Source organism: Pteropus medius, unplaced genomic scaffold (assembly GCF_902729225.1).
Source record: "Pteropus medius unplaced genomic scaffold, Ma_sr-lr_union100, whole genome shotgun sequence".
Classification (NCBI taxonomy): Eukaryota; Metazoa; Chordata; class Mammalia; order Chiroptera; family Pteropodidae; genus Pteropus; species Pteropus medius.
In genome coordinates this window covers 5,888,073-5,907,059 of record NW_024351729.1, presented here as the reverse complement: position 1 = coordinate 5,907,059, position 18,987 = coordinate 5,888,073, and the positions used below count along the sequence as shown (strand labels likewise).

General features: G+C 34.0%; 1 protein-coding gene across 1 annotated transcript in view; it reads left to right on the top strand.

Annotated features, from left to right (window-relative positions):
- The window catches only part of DNAH7 (dynein axonemal heavy chain 7), a 208,265-nt gene that overhangs the window by 84,400 nt on the left and 104,878 nt on the right, over positions 1-18,987 (top strand). The window contains exons 28-33 of the mRNA XM_039844299.1: positions 4,190-4,402; positions 6,915-7,013; positions 11,040-11,288; positions 13,898-14,047; positions 17,270-17,452; positions 17,812-17,988. Of these exons, the coding sequence (XP_039700233.1) occupies positions 4,190-4,402; positions 6,915-7,013; positions 11,040-11,288; positions 13,898-14,047; positions 17,270-17,452; positions 17,812-17,988 (1,071 nt within the window). The remainder of the gene's footprint in view (positions 1-4,189; positions 4,403-6,914; positions 7,014-11,039; positions 11,289-13,897; positions 14,048-17,269; positions 17,453-17,811; positions 17,989-18,987) is intronic.

The following is an 18,987-nucleotide window of genomic DNA, read 5'->3' as shown; positions in this document are numbered from 1 at the left end:
CACTGAAGTTCACTGTAATAAATTTCCCATTACAGTGCTATCAGAAGAAATCGAATCATATAATTCCCAGATTAAAAAAAACAGCTGGGCTTGTTTTTGCCTGTAGAAACCGTGAGGTTCAAATGTCTTAGCCTGATCTACAAGAGACTTGGTATTAGGACCAGCTGTATTTGTACTGCCATCTCCCTGCATCTGTGTGTCACACTGGGCCTCGTTAGCCACCGAAGGTCCCCTGCCTTTGCACCTGCTGTTTGTCTCCTCTTGAGTGTTCTGCTAAACCATCACTTTCCTGCCTGACAAATTCACACTCATCATTTAAGCTAGCAGTGAACCACTGACTATACATACAGTTCAGATATGACCTTCTGGGTGGAGCCCCTTGACCTGGCAGAGGTGTATGGCTGAATCTTTCCATTCTGCTCATGTCCATAGGTTCTTCCAGGACTCCTGTGTTAGGTTTCTCCACTTGCAACTCTTGAGACTTGGGTGATAGATTCTGTTTCATTAGTTGTCATCCTTTCTGTTTGCCTGGATTTCTGGTGGGTGATTCCACACAGAGCTCTCTTCTTGCTAGAGAATATCTTGGGCAGGACTTAAAATGGCTCCAGCTTGGTTCTCTCTTGTTCATAGTGTATGTATCTCATGCATCCTTTGTCTCAAAAAACTCCAGGAGTGAAGGCCGCATTATTTCTGCTGCCATATGCTGCTTTTGCTTTCTTGGACATGAGTCAGACACTAATCTACAACCCCCCAAATAGAGGGATACCCACCACACTCTCTCACTGAACTTGGAGGCAGGGAGGAGATATATTGTGGGGACTACCAGCATAACAGAAGCTCCCTTCAATGAAAATCTTTTCACAAATCCTCCTTCCTCACTTATTCTCTCAAATATTTTGTGATCTACAAATAAATGAGAAGGTTCCATAATCGTGTACATTTCTTTTATAAATTTTGCAGATCGTACATCCTTCAGTAACTGGTATATATCATATCATGCAGAAAGAGTCTCATTTTGATATCCTGTTACATTTAGATAAAACTTGCATAGTAAAGCAATTTCTTAAACACATCTCCACTTTAGAGAAGCTATATTTTATATTGAAACTATTCTGAAGAATCAATACTCAATAATCATTTCAGAATAGTTAAATGTTAGAAATCCTGGTAAAATAGACTTATTCTAGCCCTTCCAATGTCACAAAGTCAATAATCTGATACATAGCTTTCCAGACAGTATGTCTCATGAAGCACCTCAGTAGTATATAGGAAAAAAGTGAAGTAGACCTCTAATCCTTGATTTCACACAACTAGAACTTAGTTTATTCATGAACAGGTCACAATATTTATAAAATCTATTTCTAATCTCTAAGAAAGAAATGGTAAAAAGTATTGCTTGAGTTTTTTTCTTTTTTTAAGTTATACCCAATAGGCGATCCTTTGGAAATATACTCTGGGAAGTATACATACTTCTTTACATACCACCCTTCTTCTTTCACCAAATAGAACAGAAGCAGTAACTAGTCTTGAACACATTTATTTCTGCTGAGGTAAACATGGAGGATGATGCTCACATCGACTACACGTCCTTGAATTTATTCAAGCCCTGGTGTGTTAACTGGATCTAAAATCCCCTTCTTTTCTTTTCTTTTTTTTTACATTCAGAAAAGTATGACATTGGTTAAGCTCGAATCCAATTTAACTTTTTAAACAGCACTGAATTATTCTTAAACTTACTGCTATTACTAACAAACTCTTTCTGACACATTCCAAATCAAACCATCCCATATTAGTATGTCACGCATTTTGTTTGGGAATCATTGAATTAGAACATCCACCACCATAACATTTAGGCATAAAAAATATTTTGATCAGATGCTTTTCTCTGTGATAAATAAGAATCAGTATTAAATCTTTGGTAGAGGACCTCTATTAAATGGAACATCATGATAACCTATTGAAACTGTTTTACCTTGCTCTATTTTTTTTTCTCCTGGCCAGAGATATATATATGTCTGTTTGATAGTGTTCCACAACCTATTGTTAATCATGCAGAGTAAAACCAACAACACACAGACCTGGATATTGGCCCTAACCTAGTAGCAATTTGTACTATTGTAGAAAAACCATTTTACCCTCGCCTAGTCATTGACTGACTGATTTGTTATATTCATTCATTCATTCTCTCTTTTATTCATTAAAAAAGAAAAAATAATTGTTGAGAACCTACCCTTTTAAGGAGGTTTAAAGAGGTACCATCTGTATAGTAATTCTCTTGCATTATTTTTTCCAAAATTTTTATTTGTTCAAGCTATATATTTTTAACGTTTTATTCCTTCCTTTCTTTAATGGTAACTTTATTGATAAAATAGCAGAACTAAGGCCTCTAGCTAGTAATTAACATACCACAATAGAAGGATTTTGCTTTGATGCAAATCTTCTATTAGTTCTCAACTTGGAAGAGACATAACAGATCACTTAAGCAAGGTGTTCTTATTTTCTATCTTCCTTGGGTTTTTGGTATTTCAATTAATTCTCAGAAGGTATTTGCAAACTACCTGAATATAACTGTCATTCATTACGATTGTCATTCACTGTCTGAATACTATTGTCATTTTTCTAGAATATTGTTCTTTTCTCTCTTTAGTACAAGAATGTCATGTTTTAATGCATGAGCTATCGAAGTAAGTCCTGACACATACCAACATTCTAAACTTAAATTTTATTATTTACGTTTTAAAAATCTATTCAGTTTTTTATTTACTTACTGTCATGTGGCATTTATTTGTCCCACAATATTTAAAATACCATGAGAAAAAACATCTCTGTGATTTGGAAAATTGATTTATCTCTAATAATTATCCATATTTTATTTCCAGTTTTTTCCCCTTTATTTTGCTAGGTGAAAGATTGACAAAGTGACTGCAGACTCAAAAAGTTTAATAATCTCTCAAATAATATACCTTATATCTAATGTAATCTTGTTATTATGGGTTATCTGATTAACCCCAAATTATACAATTAATTAAATACCTAGAGAGCCTCACTTGGAGCCCAGCCTCCCAACACCAGGCACTTCCTCATCAGTCCAGACGAGAAGCCCAGCTTTGGACATCCCTGCACAGTCTAATACTTTTTCCCTACAACATGTCACTCCCCCAGAGTAATAGAACTTAATTGGTACTTTAACACTTATGTGAATTAATAATTCACCAAAGAGCTAAGTATGGTAGAAATTTGAAGGTGTTCTGAAAACATAATTTAAGGAAAAATATTTATGTAAAAAGTTAATGATAAATTTACTATATAACAATAACAAGAAGCCAATTTTAAATATTTATTTATTTATTTTTATCATGGTGACATTGGTTAACGAAATCCAGTAAGTTTCAAGTGTACAGTTCAACAGTACGGCATATATATGTGTTGCGTAGTGTGTTCACCACCCATAGTTAGACTTCTTTAAGTCACTACATATTAGATCCCTTTTACCCCATCTACCTCCCCCCTTATCCCACTCTCTGGTAACCAATAGTCTATTGTCCATGTCCATGAGTCTCTGTTTGTTTGTTCTATTTATTTGTTGCTTTTAAGTTTATATTCCACATGTAAATGATATCATGTGTTTTTCATCTTATTCTGCCTGGCTTATTTTGCTTAGCATGATTATCTTGAGGTCCATCCATGTTGTCACAAATGACAATATTTCATCTTTTCTTAATGACTGAGTAATATTCCACTGTATATATGTACCACTGAAAAAAAGAAGCTAATTTTTAAAGTGTCTTTACCTATATGATTTGGGCACTGTAATTTAATAATATTACTGAAAAGTTATAAAATTATAGCATGTTGTGAAATTAAAAGCAGAGTTATCTTTATAATGGCCTATTTATTTATTTTATTTATTTTTCATGGTGACATTGGTTAACAAAATCCAATGTTTTAGCTATACACTTTAACAGTAAGGCATATATATATTTACACTGTGTGCTCAGCTCCCATAGTTAGATTTCTATCTGTCACCACATATTTGACCCCCTTTATCCTGTTTATCCCGTCTATCTTCTCACCTCCCCGCCGCCACCATCTGTAACCACTAGTCTATTGTCCATGACCACAAGTCTCTGTTTGTCCTGTTCATTTTATAATGGCCTCTTTAAAAGCACATTTTTTTCCACTCTCATAGGCTCTCTTTCGGACAGTAGCAATGATGGTGCCCGACTATGCCATGATTGCCGAAATAGTCCTATATTCCTGTGGGTTTGTCACAGCTCGGCCACTGTCGGTAAAAATTGTGGCTACTTATCGCTTATGTTCGGAACAGTTGTCATCACAGCATCACTATGACTATGGAATGAGAGCTGTGAAGTCAGTGCTTACTGCTGCTGGGAACCTAAAGGTAGAGAACTCAGTTGTTTTTTACTCATAAATTTCCTATTTGTAAATCTCAGGCCCATGTCTCTTCAGAGAATTCCAATAACTAGTTGGTTTCATCAACTGAAAAAAAAACTTCAATTATTGATTACTTGCACTTGTAAAAAAGAAAATATTATGATTTGTAAAATCTTAGACATGTAATTCTTAGGGATTTGAGTTCTGTTCCACAATTTTAAATATATGAAAGTAGGTACTACCAAGGAATAAAGTACCTTATTGCTGAGAAATATTTTGAAGGCTTTTAGTCTACATGAACAAGCATAGCTTTAAAGGAAATAATAAATACATACAAAGGTCCCTAAGCATTGTCGCTTAATATAATTACATAGTTGCAGATAACTAGACTAGCAGAAATAAATTTGCAATATATGTTTGCATTTTAAAATGGTATAAGTCATAACTATATAGATGAAAAACCTAAATATTTTAAGACTTGGATAACTTTTCATTGGAAATATTTTGTGGAACCATAAAATATAACTGTACATTAGTTCTTTATGAAAACAAGCAAGATAGGCTATATAGGTAATAGCAAAATGCAAAATATGACCTTGGGGTTTATAAAATTTTCACGTTCATGATTTGTAGAAGATAAAGGTGTTAAAATATATCTTACTTGATTAAAAACAATGGCATGCATTTTTATCTTCTATAATAACGTTACCAAGAATTCTGATATGTAGTGGTGATATTCTATTTCACATTAGCCTAACATGTCACTGTTTTTTTTTTGCAATAAACAAATGCAACTAGAAGCAACAATTTGTATTAACCTGGCATGTCATGATTACATTGTGGTCAGATAATGGGAAAGATAATGCATGTCCTAGTTTATGTCATCACTGACATCTTGACTATGGAATTGAGTTGTTAAAGTTATGCAGCAAATGAATCCTGCAAACGAATCCTATCATTCTTTGTCAAAAGCTAATTTAGAATTGTTGAATGTGTTGCTTTGAATATTTTGAAGTTTGTTTCTATTATATCAAGAAACAATTTAAACATTTGTTTAAAAATAATAGCCTCTCAAATAACAAAATAAACTTTTGACACTTCCCAATTTATGTGTGGTTAGATCGATCCAGAGACAAAGTTCATATGAGCAGGACTAGCTTTGGCATTGGGAGCTCTGGAGATTCAGAGACAGCTGAACTTAACTGCCAGACATCGCTGACATTGTAAGGTTAAAGCCAGTTAAGTAGGAACATGGAATTTACTGGGCAGAAAGAGTCTAGAGACAAGAAAGAGAGTTCTGGAAAATTAAATACATGATGATAGGAAAAGTTATATATGATATGCTGAGTAAAATATTGAAATTGGGAGAAATAATTCCAAGTTCAGACTTTTTGTGAATTATGTGAACCTTATTATGGGCATGAACAACAAGGTCAGATTTTTAGTAAACTTTGGGTTTACCATAGATGTTTTGGAATTGAATGTAAGTTTTCTGAAACACCTTCTACTTAAGTGACTTAGTACATTAGCCAGATGTCTGCACTCTGTCTGTGAAACACACTAACACACTCTCATACTGAGCATGCAGCTAGCAGGCAGCATGATGTTCTGCCCTCCCACCTTATATTAGATGAGCTGTTCTCCTTACCTGGAATCAGTTTGCTTGTTCCTGAAACTTTCTGAAGTCAGTCAGAAATGTTATTGTTATTATGTCATTTAATTAAATGTTGAGGAAATTGATGATAGATAAGCATGGAAAGAAGAGTTTTGTTTTTATGAAAACTAAGTACATTGTTTAAGAAAGATTCATTCAGTAAGGTAGAATGATAAAAAATTGAATTTGAATTAGGTGTGGATAAGAGAAGTACAGAAGACTGAAAAAAACCTTAATAATTGATAAGGATGCTACATTTAGATTATCTCACAAGTATCTTTGAAGAGCATTATCCCCTTTAAAAACAAAACAAACCAGAACTCCACAAAACTAGACAGAGCAGATGATGCATTATTGCTTTTTTTTTTTGTAAGAAAAATGGTACAGAACTGTACACTCAGAGAAAAGGCCTTTGCATCAAAATACAGGCAAATAAGTAAATGTTTATATATTTTAAATTTAAATACATCTTTTAAAAATGATTGCCCACTTTTAATGATTATTTTCACTTAACCAACCCACTGCTAGTCTTGAATGTACAAGACAAACAAACTCTTACCCAAAATAGAAGGAAAATAGAGGCAGATCCTAAGCTGTGTTGAATTCATGGCCAGTAGCTTTTTAGCATCTGTGAAAAAGTAGTTAGTTCAACCTAGGTTTTCATGATGAACTAGTAGAGAATGTAACAAGTATAAGTGTCCATTTCTAGGATTGATAACATTCTAATTAAATGAAAATAAATAAAAACAACAATTTTGCATGGAACTAAATTATCTCTAGGGCCTGTGTGCTTGTGTGTGTATGTGAGCATGCAGGAGGTGCAGTTAAGAGATGCAGATATCATCATGAATATGTTTTCTTTTAGCTGAAGTATCCAAATGAAAATGAAGAAATTTTGCTGCTTAGATCTATTATTGATGTAAATCTGCCAAAATTTTTGGCCCATGATTTACCACTCTTTGAGGTAAGAACATTTATTATTCCAATATATCAAAACTCTTATAATAATGTATTTATCAAATGTCTACGTTTGCAACTCCCTAGGAGAAACTTCCACTGTAGAAAACAATGACATGACACAGAGAAACAGATCATTCCACGTTTTATTTGAAGTGTGTTTAGCTAACTTTGTTGCTTCAGATGACTTTCGATAACTTGAGGTTTTAAAATAGTACTTTTTTTTTACTTCAGAATATAACGAGAACACGAAAGTTACAAAATATGTTTGCTTATAAATTGCACTAGAATGTAGGCTCTGTGAAGAAAGTAATCAGTCTAACACAGCACTGAATCTCTTGCACAAAATAGGTATAGGGTAAATGTTAAATTAATGATTAAAGAAACAAAAGAATGAATAAGCTTAATTTCTTTTAAAAAATGTAAAGGCTTTTACGAAATTGTTTTTTCAGGATAATTTAAGATAAGAACTAAGTTTAATAATCTTTCATATTTTTAAGATTAGATTATGAGTAATTGAAAAGAAGTATTTGAATGATGGTTGAAGTTTCTGTATTATCATTTGCTGTCATTCTTTTTCTTTTCCCTCTCTCATGTAGAAGAAATCAGGGGGACCTTGGGCCCCCGACAAATGTTAGATGTTACACTAACATATTGCCTTGGAGTACAGTCAGTTAACTTCCAATGAGTAAGGACCGAAGTCGTTTTGGCTGTCATGGGAAGAGGGAGAGGTGACGCTGCCACTGTAGTGTGGTCCAGTGTTGTTAGCTGTCCATAGCAACCATGTTGCATCATTCTGAAAGGAGCTTTCCTTAGTATTTAGAGCTGGCAGAGCAAATATTTTATAGAGCAAAGCTACAAGGAATAGATACACATTTTCTTTCTAAAGTTTTGAGGGAGCAAAAGCTATATTTATTTTCATAAGATGGAAATACACCTTACTAGAAGTATTCTCCTGCAGTTGTGCATTCATTCAGTACACATTTATTGAACAGTATTTCACAAATGAAGCATAATTGGCATTTCCAATTAGGACAGTTAATTCTTGTGAGAGACTATCCCTTCTACTGCAGAACATTTGGCATCCCTGCTTCCCTCTACTCCCAGTGTTTATAGACCTCTTCCATTGTGACAGCCAGAAGGACAACTCTACATATTTCCAACTTTACTTGGCAGGAGAGTGCAGGGAACTGGTCTTGGTTGGAAACTACTGAATACCAAATGTGTTCTGGAGATGTCTGCTTCTTTTAAGGTTAACCATAAAAAATAGGAAGAATTTGAGAATTTTTTTTTTTTAATTTAGAAAACACAAACAAAATAGTCTTGGAGATGTAAAGCATAGGGAATGTAGTCAGTGATAATACCTATATATAGTGCCAGGTAGCTACTAGAATAATTGGGGGAATCACTTTGTAAATTATATAAATGTCTAACCACTATGCTGTACACCTGAAACTAATATAAAATAATATTGAATGTCATTTTGAAAAATTGAAAAATCAAAAAAGGGAGGAAAATGTGAAGTTCAAATAAGAGGTTCACAATTTCAGGTATAAACAAGTAAGTCATGGGGATGTGGTATACAGCACAGGGATATAGTCAATAATGTAATAGCATTATATGGTGTCAGATGGTTGCTGGACATATCATGGTAATCGCTTCTTTAGGTATGCATTTTTCTCTCTTTTGTCCCAAGGAAACTTACTACTTTGATGAACTGGGATAGTTTCTCCATAACAGTATTTAAATAATTAAATTGAGGAGTAATTAAACTTGAAATTTGTAAATTCTAAAATATAGCTCAACTGTATGCTTGCACATTAAGCTCATCTAAATTTTCACTTTTACCTTCAAAGTAAAAAAATAGTCACATTTCTCACATAGGATGCTATATGCTTATAAAATAGCTTTAGCAGTTTACAAGGGAATGTTTCTTAGAGCTTTCAATTAACTTTATATATGGAATTATATACACTAAATATGGAACTATAATTCTTTTAAATCATACATTATATGATTGTATTTGTTTCTTAAAGCCTCCATAACAAAGTACCACAAACTTGGTGGCTTAAGACAACACAAATTTATACTGTCACAGTTTTGAAGGATGGAAGTCTGAAATCAAAGTGCTGATTTCATCTGAAGCCTCTAGGAAAGAATCCCTCGTTGCCTCTTCTTAGCTTCCGGTGGCTACTGGTAATCCTTGACATTCCTTGGCTTGGCTTGCCATCACTCCAGTCTTTGCCTCCATCATTACATGGCCTTCTGCCCTGATGTCTTTGTGTCTGAATCTTCCTCTCCTTCTGTATAAAGATGCCAATCATTGTATTTAGGGCCCATTATGACCTTATCTTAACTTATCTAATTATATCTGCAAAGATCATCTTTACAAATTAGGTCACATTCTGTGGCTCTAGATGAACATGAATTTTTGAGGGACATTACTTGATTAAAATCCTACCTACTACAATGATTAAAATACCTGTGAAACTATTTTTCGTATATGGTATGAAATATGGATTGAAGTTCATTGTTTTGGCAAATCCAGGTATTTTAGAATCACTTGTTGAAGACTTGCTTATTATCTTTTATCTACTGAATTGCCTTCATGCCTTTGTTGAGAACGAGTTGTTCACATTTGTGTAGGTCCATTTCTAGACTCCCTATTCTGTTCCATTGATATATTTGTCTGTCTATATACCAATATGACACTGTCTTTATAATCAGCCTTAAATCAGATAGTGTTCAACCTCTAACTATTTAATTTAAACATACTGTAAAACTAAACTTTCTAGAAAAGAACAAGAGAAATCCCTTGTGACTTTGAGCTAGGCAAAAATTTCTTAAATATGATACCAAAAGCACAAAGGCATAAAACAATAAATTGATAAAATAGATTCATCAAAATTTTAAAAATCGCTCTTTGAGACACTAGTAAGAGAATGGAAACAAGTTGCAGATGAGGAAACAAATATTTGCAAATTAGATATATGAACTTGTGAGCATAATATTTAAAGAATGGTCAAAACTTACCATTAAGAAAATAAATCCATTAAAAATAGGCAAAAGATTTGAATAGGCACTTTTCTAAAGAAGATATACATATGGCAAATAAGGACATGCAAAAATATTGATCATTGGGAAATGCAAAGTAAAGCCACAATAAGATACTATTACATACCTATTTGTATGGCTCAAATTAAAAAGACTGCTCATACCAAATATTGGAAATCTCTTACATTCCTGGTGGAATGTAAAATAATACAACCATTTTGGAAAGCAGGCAATTTCTTAAAATGTTAAACACACACCCACCATATTATTCAGGTATTCCACTCCTCTGTATTCACCCAAGATAAATGAAAGCATTTGTCCGTAAAAAGACTTCTACACAAATGTTCATAGCAGCTTTATTTGTAATAGCCCCAAACTGGAAACAATAAAAATGTCCATCGATGGGAGAATGGATTTAAAAACTGTGGCATTTCAGTATAATGGACTGTTGCTACGAGCTGAGACATGTGTGAATCTGCAGATCTTTATGCCAGGTGAAAGAGGCCAGACAAAAATAAGTACTACACAGTGTATAATTTTATCCATATTAAATTCTAAACAATGCAAATAAGAATAGTAACAGAAAGCAAATCATTTGTCACTTGGGGTTAGAGGTGGGAGGCAGTAAGGAGAGGAGGGAAGGAGGATTACAAAGGTCACAGGAAGCTGTTGATTATCTTGACTGACTTGATTATTTCACTTATCAAATTGTACACTTTAAATATATACAGTTTATTGTATGTCAATCATCCCTCGATATAGTTGTTAAAATACTGTTGAACTATTATTATTTAATGACTCTATTTCCATCAATACTAAATATGAGGATGAGAAAAATTTTATCATGTTTATGTGTGTGTGTCTGCAAATATATATATGTGTGTTGATGTAGATGTGTGTATATATATCTCTATATCTAGAGCTATAGATATAGAGGGAATGTATAAATATATAAATCCCCAAATCATCTTATCATCAGGGAATTACTTCAGATTTGTTTCCTGGGGTGAAATTGCCAAAGCCAGATTACAATGATTTGCTGCTGGCTATCAAAGACAACTGTGATGCCATGAATTTGCAAATGACCAGTTTCTTTTCTGAGAAGATTCTACAAATATATGAAATGATGATTGTGCGTCATGGTTTTATGATTGTTGGAGAACCATTTGGAGGAAAAACTAGTGCCTATCGCGTCTTAGCTGGAGCGCTAAATGACATATGTGAAAAAGTAAGTGTTATTAAGGCATTAATTTATTTATAATTGGTTTTGCACAAGACAGACATACGGTCATTTTAAAAGATACTTTAATGCAGCAACTCAAAATCATGAAAAAAATGAGTCAAGGGGAAAATAAAAGTAGAAAAGTAATATGAAGCAAGAGGAAAGAAGTTTAGCATCTAAAGGGTATGCCATATATTTGCTTCTCAATATTTTATTTTGATTTAAAACATTTTTAATTATAAAGGTAACACATCTTCACTGTAGAAAAAGTTTGGAAAGATGAAAAATGTGACAGTCTTGTGTTTATACTTTCAGGAGAGTACTTTTTATTTTCTGAGTATTTAGATTTGTAATACAAACTTCTGTTACTGGCTGCTAGTGATATTGAATTGAAGCGTCTATGTGTTTGTATATATATTATATAACATATGTATATGTACATATATAATAAAAAAGGAATATCATATTATTCAAAATTCCTGTTCGGCCCATCACAGTTCGGTCTACGTTGATATGTTAAAAGAATAAGGCTGTTTTCTTTTTATTTATTTATTTATTTATTCATTTATTTATTAATTTTTTAGGCGAAGCAACCCTTGATTGACCTCACAGATTGCAAGGACCTTGTCAGTTTACAATCCTTTATTTTTTTATTTTTTTATTTTTTATACCTACAGCACCTGGTCTTGAGACTTTTAAATTCTTCAACTAATATTGTATTTCTGTCTACTTTTCGTGTTTCGAATAGTTTTGGCTTCACATATTTCAGTGTTCATAGCCTATATGGGATCTGTTATCATTACATGTTCGCTCTGGAGTCTACCCTTCAACTAATATAAAATTATGTACCTGTTCCAAAATTTTTCTTTGATCCCCTGCATCTAATTTCAATGTTGCAACCCCTATTTTCTCCTTGCACATATATTTGCCCATATCCTTAATTGTAACCTTGGTGTCACTGTAATTTACTTTTTGTAGAGAGTAAATAATCTTACTTTTATTTTCTCCAATTTGATGGTCTTTATCTTTACATAGGGGAATTTAAATTCATTTATATTTTTTATCATACATACTGATATCCTACTTATTTCTATTGTCTGTTTCCTCTGCTTTTATGCTTTCATGCTGTTTCTTTTCTTCCCATACTTTCCCTTCCCTTTACCCTTCCTGCTGTTCTGCCATCCTGCCTTCCTTTTCTTGGTTTTTGCTTATTTGTATTTTTTGTTTTGTGTTGTTTCATCGTTAAATTGACTACTCGCTTTCACTATATATATATATATAAAAAAAATGTTTCAAAAGAGTCAAACATGATACCACTCAAAGATTAAAAGATAAAGGTATGAGCATGTATTCTGGTTCTGTTGTAAAGCCCAAAATGGTTTATTACCAGGAAATTCTGAGTGACCTTGTGGCGATCTAAAAGGAGCAGGCCTCCTTAGTCACTGCATGTAAGCTATAGCTTCACACTAGGCTTGCTGCATTTGGGACAAAACCCTTGCTTTGGTGGCAGCAACTTTATTCTGACTAAAAAGATGACAGAGCTTTCCCTCACTTCTGAATTTAGGAAGACACAACAAGAAAGCAAGACCTTGAGGTGGTTTTGCCGCTTAATATTATTATTCCCACATCCTTTCTTTAGTTTGTTAATTTATGTTCCAAGCTCTGGGGGTGGCAGACAGAAGGCAGTTTTGGGAAGAGTCGAACTTACTGTTTTGTTATATATATAAAAAGAAATTATTATAAATAGGTAGAGCACGGGGGATTTTTAGGGCAATGAAACTATTCTATAAGATATTGAAATGGTGGATAGATGACCTTATTATGCATTTGTCAAAACCCATAGAACTGTACAATGCAAAAAATGAACCCTGATGTAAACCATGGACTTTAGTTAATAATAATGATAATAGTAATAAAATCAACATCAATTCATCAATTATAACAATGTGCTACACCAATGCAAGTCCTAATAGAAGAGGAGGGTGAGATGGAGAGTAAATATATGTGAATCTCTGTACTTTCTGCTGAATTTTTCTCTAAACCTAAAACTACTCTTGAAAAATAAAATCTATTAATTAAAAACAAAAAACAAAAAGCCTTTGCCCCAAGGGTATTAACATGTCTTGTAAAGCTTTCAGGGTTTTGCTTGAAACTGACAAATTACCAGTATTAATTTCCATTCTGTGAGAATGGTACATATTTCCCTATATTTGGATTATAATATGTAACCTGCAAAATCTATCATTATTTACTACCTGACCCTTTACCAAAAAAATTGCTAATTCCCATTTTGTAGTTTTAGATTTATAGATTTTGTGTAACATTTGCTAATTTATTCCTAAGTATGAGTTTTTAAAATACTATTGTAAATGATATTTAAAAATTTTTATTTTTCAATTGTTCATTGGCATCATATGGAAAACACAATCGATCTTTATATGTTGACTTTAAATGCTAGAGCCTTATTAAATTCACTCCTTACTTCTGGTAGTTTTTTTTTTTTTTTTAATGAATCTTTAGGATTTTCAACATTCACAATCATATTTTCTATGAATAAAGACACTATTCTTCTAAATAAATGATTGATTGATTATTAAATATTTTTTCCCATTAAGGGGTTAATGGAAGAAAACAAGGTTCAAATTACTGTCTTAAACCCTAAGTCTGTCACCATGGGTCAGCTGTATGGCCAGTTTGATTTAGTGTCCCATGAGTGGTCTGATGGTGTCCTCGCTGTCAGTTTTCGAGCATTTGCTTCTTCTGTGGTAAGTACTAACACTTTTGCAAGTGTTTTAGAGAGACTATGATATTTCCTTTTCACTAATTTCTGACTTTTTCAGTTATTTCAAAGAAACATTTGTTTCTATCTCAAGATATTTACTTAAAACACATCACTGGATAGTCTGGCAGTGTTTCTGTGAAGAACCTTGTTGGCACCTACAAAAATGCCAGAGACCCTGGGGGCAAGTGCCTTTGCCCTGTTGTGCACAGGGAAGAGGGCAGGAGGAAAAAGGGCAGCAGAGAATATTTCTGGTTCTCTTTATCCAGGCTAAATGATCCAGGAATAACATAATCCTTTTGCTCCTTTGGTAATGTTCTTCCTTCGCCCTGCTGCGGGGCTGCTGTCACTGTCACAGCCACTGTTAGGTTTACTGCAATGTTTAGAGAAGAAATTGCAGACCTTTACAAAACAGTGTTTCAACGTTCCAACACTTTCCCTCTAGTGTGGTAGGAAAAGAAGGGACTGCCTGTGGAGAACAGAAGAGTTAAGGAATGTGCCCGATGTTGACTGCTGTGAATGAGAGCAAGTGCTTACTTACTCCCAGCTTATTCAGCCTATTCTGATGAATGGCTGTTGCTCACTCTTCAAAAAGAGATCATAGATCAATAGCTGGTTACTTGGTTGCCATATGTTAGGGGGGCTATCCATGGAGTGTGATCATATGGGAGATAGCTTGCCGAGGCTGGTCTTGAAGGAAAAGGGGTCGAGGCTAGAGACATTTATTTAAAAAAAAAAAATCAATAATTAAATCAAATGTTTTCTTTATTCTCACTACTATACATCCTAAATTTGGTGCTCTTTACCCACTTGAGGACCCGGCTAAACATGACTCATGAGTCAGTGTGATAACAGAAAAACATCAAATCTCAGCTCTGCTCGTATTGGCTGAAGGACCTTGGGCAATGAGTAACATAAGGATAGATTCTCATGGGGCAGAGATATTGCCCAGTAGCAGGCTTTACTAGTAATTTCAAAAATAAAAGTAATCCTGAGGCACAAGTGAGGCAGACAGAGGTCTGGGACTATCGATGTAACTTCTCAGGTCTTCTTGTCACAGTGGATGCTCTCGGGCCCAGATTAACATGTGAAGTCTCTGGATAACTTATGCAGTTACATTATTCATACAGAAATAATCATGAGATATCTCCCATTTTACACTCAGTTCCTTAGCTTACATTGCATTTTCCAGGAAGCTATATCTCATAACTACTGAGCCTAACTAAAAGTGAGGTCCTTGAACAGACACTTCTCCCTAGAGGACATACAAATGGCCAACAAATATATGAAAAGATAGTCAACATTGCTAGCTACTAGGGAAATGAAAATCAAAACCACAATGAGATACCATCTCACACCTGTTAAAATAGCTATAATCAACAGGACAAGTAATAACAAGTGTTGGAGAGGATGCGGAGAAAAAGGAACCCTCATACACTGCTGATGGGACTGCAAATTGGTGCAGCCACTATGGAAAACAGTATGGAGGTTTCTCAAAAAACTGAGAATTGATCTACCATATGATCTAGCAATTCCTCTACTGGGTATTTACCCCAAAGACTTGAAAACCCATATCCAAAAAGATATTCATAGTAGCATTATTCACAGTGGCCAGGACATGGAAGCAACCAAAGTGTCCATGATAGATGATTGGCTAAAGAAGCTGTGGTATATATATACAATGGAATATTACTCAGCCATAAGAAGAGATGAGATACTGCCATTTGTGACAACATGGATGGACCTTAAGATAAGCATGCTAAGAGAAATAAGCCAGACAGAAAAAGTTGAAAATCACATGATATCACTTATATGTAGGATATAAACCTAAAAGCAACAAATGAGCAGGACAAACAAACAGAGACTCATGGATATGGACTATAGACTAGTGGTTACCAGAGGACTATAGACTAGTGGTTACTAGTGGGGTAGGGGAGGAGCGGGGAGGTAGACAGGGTAAAGGGAATCAAATATAGAGTTTAGGGGGAGGGCGAAGTGGGTAAAGGGGATCAAATATATAGTAGCTGAAGAAAACTGGACTTGGGATGGTAAACACGCAATAGAATATACAAATGTCAAATGATAATATACACTTGAAAATTATATAATTATATTAACCAATGTTACCTCAATAAACTTAATTTAAAAAAAAAAGTGAGGTCCTTCAGACTGCAAATCCCAACATCTTGTCATTACAAGGCAGTGTTCCACAAAGTGAAAATGAACAGCATTGGGAAACCAACAGGGAAAGGGAAAGTCGATCTCTGAGGGTTGGGCTTTTCCCTGCTTCCTGAACACAGCCAGAGCTGGCCTCTGAGTGTGACTGTGTGGTGGCCTAAGCCTATGACAGGCCCACTGCCTCAAAGATCAATGCAGTTGGCCATAAGTACTGAGGGTGTGTTCAGATGAATTCAAAGTGTTCAACACTCAGCTCAAATTTACATTTGCTGAAAGTGAACCAAGGCATCATCTCTGTACATAAAAGGGCCGATTCAGAAGGATCTGGAAAAGAGGATCCATTTTTGCATTTGCTGGCTAAGACCTGGCCACTCCTTAATATTTGTTGAGCATTTACTGTATTCCAGACAATGTGTAAATATTTTCATATTTATCATTGTGGGATTGTGAATGTTATATTGACATTAATGTCCTGTACCACCATGAGGGAGTTCAGTCCCAGAGGGATATGTAAAAGTATGTATGTGGATTCATTCAGTGGAGGGAACAAATATTTGACTTAGCACATAAGATAATTAATATATATGAACACAATACTACATAGAGTCAGACAATCCAAATGAAAATTCTGTTTTCCCTGGCAATTTTATGTTTTTAACATATACTTTTGAAAATATGTTAACTATGAGTTCAGAAACATTGGAAAAGATGAAATCTTAAGAAAAGATGTTATATTGTGTCTTGCCCATGGCATATACAGGCTTCTTTACTGACTATATCTATATATCTATCTATATCTATATTATCTATATATATATTCCCACACACATATGTATATTCACACACATTATTCAAAAGATACCTTCACACACACATATGTATATTCACACACATTATTCAAAAGATACCTTTACATTTTCATGGTGAAATTCATTTGAAGAGAGTTACATTTTAAATTTTGAAATATTATTGAACTGTTTCATTATCATTATTACATTTTTTCCCTGTATCCACTGTATGCATAAACCAGACACCAGATAGGAAATGGTTAATTTTTGATGGACCGGTAGATGCAGTATGGATTGAGAATATGAACACTGTTCTGGATGACAACAAAAAACTATGTCTGATGAGCGGGGAGATTATTCAAATGTCATCACAAATGAATCTTATTTTTGAACCAATGGATTTGGAAGTTGCTTCTCCTGCCACTGTAAGTTCTCAATTTTGACATCTGCTTACGAACTTAAAATTTTATAAATACTTTTATTACGGAGTAACTTTGACTTTAAATAAAAAATAGTAGAATTTATTTTAACAGCAATCTGTGTGATTCTCCAAGAGCAGTCATATTTGTTCACATACCTTGACAAATTTAAGAGTCAGGCATTATTTTCCTCTTTGTCTAGGACCATTTGGTAAAGTCATACACAAAAATTTAGATAATAAAACTATATAAAATTAAACTTTTTTTTTTTCCTGAGAGTTTTCTGAAGGTTATAAGAAACAGATGTACCAAGTCATATTTCTTTTATAAGCATTACCTGGATGATAAATAGTTATTTTTTCCAGGTTTCCAGATGTGGTATGATTTACATGGAGCCTCACATGTTAGGCTGGAGACCACTGATGATATCTTGGCTAAATCTCTTACCTGCTGCGATCAGTACTATTCAGAAGGAATTTATAATGGGCTTGTTTGACAGAATGGTCCCTATTTCTGTTGAATTTATTAGAAAGCATGCAAAGGTAAGAGGGATGGGAATTTTAAGAGTTAAAAAATAAATGGAAAAGCCAAATTAGCCAAATATATAAATTTAAATGTCTGTTTTTATTGTCAACAATCAGATATTAAAATAATTTCTTAACTGGCTTGACTAAAAACTTTTAAAATAATTAAAGTAGAAAGATACTAATCGATATAATTATTCCCTCCAAAAAATATTTTAAGTAAAGCCTCTTAGGACTTGAGAAAATGTTTGGGCGTTAATCTTTTCTCTCTCCAGACAAAACAAACAAACAAATGAACAAACAAACAAACAAAACCCAAAAAACTCCAAGACCCACCTAACCACTTCTGGATAAAAATATCCTAAAGTGATATCACTTATTTCTGATGGACTATTATATTTTAAATAGTTTTTACTTTGTTTTCCAAAGTTCCTAGAATAAATATATATTATTTTATAGTCAGAAAAAGGACAATTTTTTAAAAGTAGTCTCATTTTGATATCCAAAGACCTGGAGATTACATAATAATGGAGGAACACATATTACTGCTTAGGCATACTAAATGAGGAACTTACTATATACATATAGTATGGGTGAATCTAATTGTTTAGGGATTGCTGTCAATAGCTGAAAAAACTGGAATTCAGGGAGGAAAGTCAGTCCATGGTAGAAGGATTTAAAGAGGTCCCAAAGTAGGCAAATCCATTTTTCTTTTTTTCAGTACACCCTGGGGGGTTAGAGTAGGGATAGGGGGAAAGATAGAAGGTAGATAAGCAACAGCCGGAATGGAAATCTGCCTTGAGGGAGTTCTAGTAAGGCTCTTAAACCCCCTCTAGCTGAAAATCGTAGGAAACAGTATGCTTAATTTCTGCTTTGAGACATGCAGACCAAAGGTCTTTTAGGATGACTTTGGCTCTAGAACAAATATAGGGACACATGGCTGGTATTTCTACTGGTATTGGAAACATAACGGAAAAGCTCGAGGTAAGAGATTTGGCTGCAGGCACAGAGCTGGAG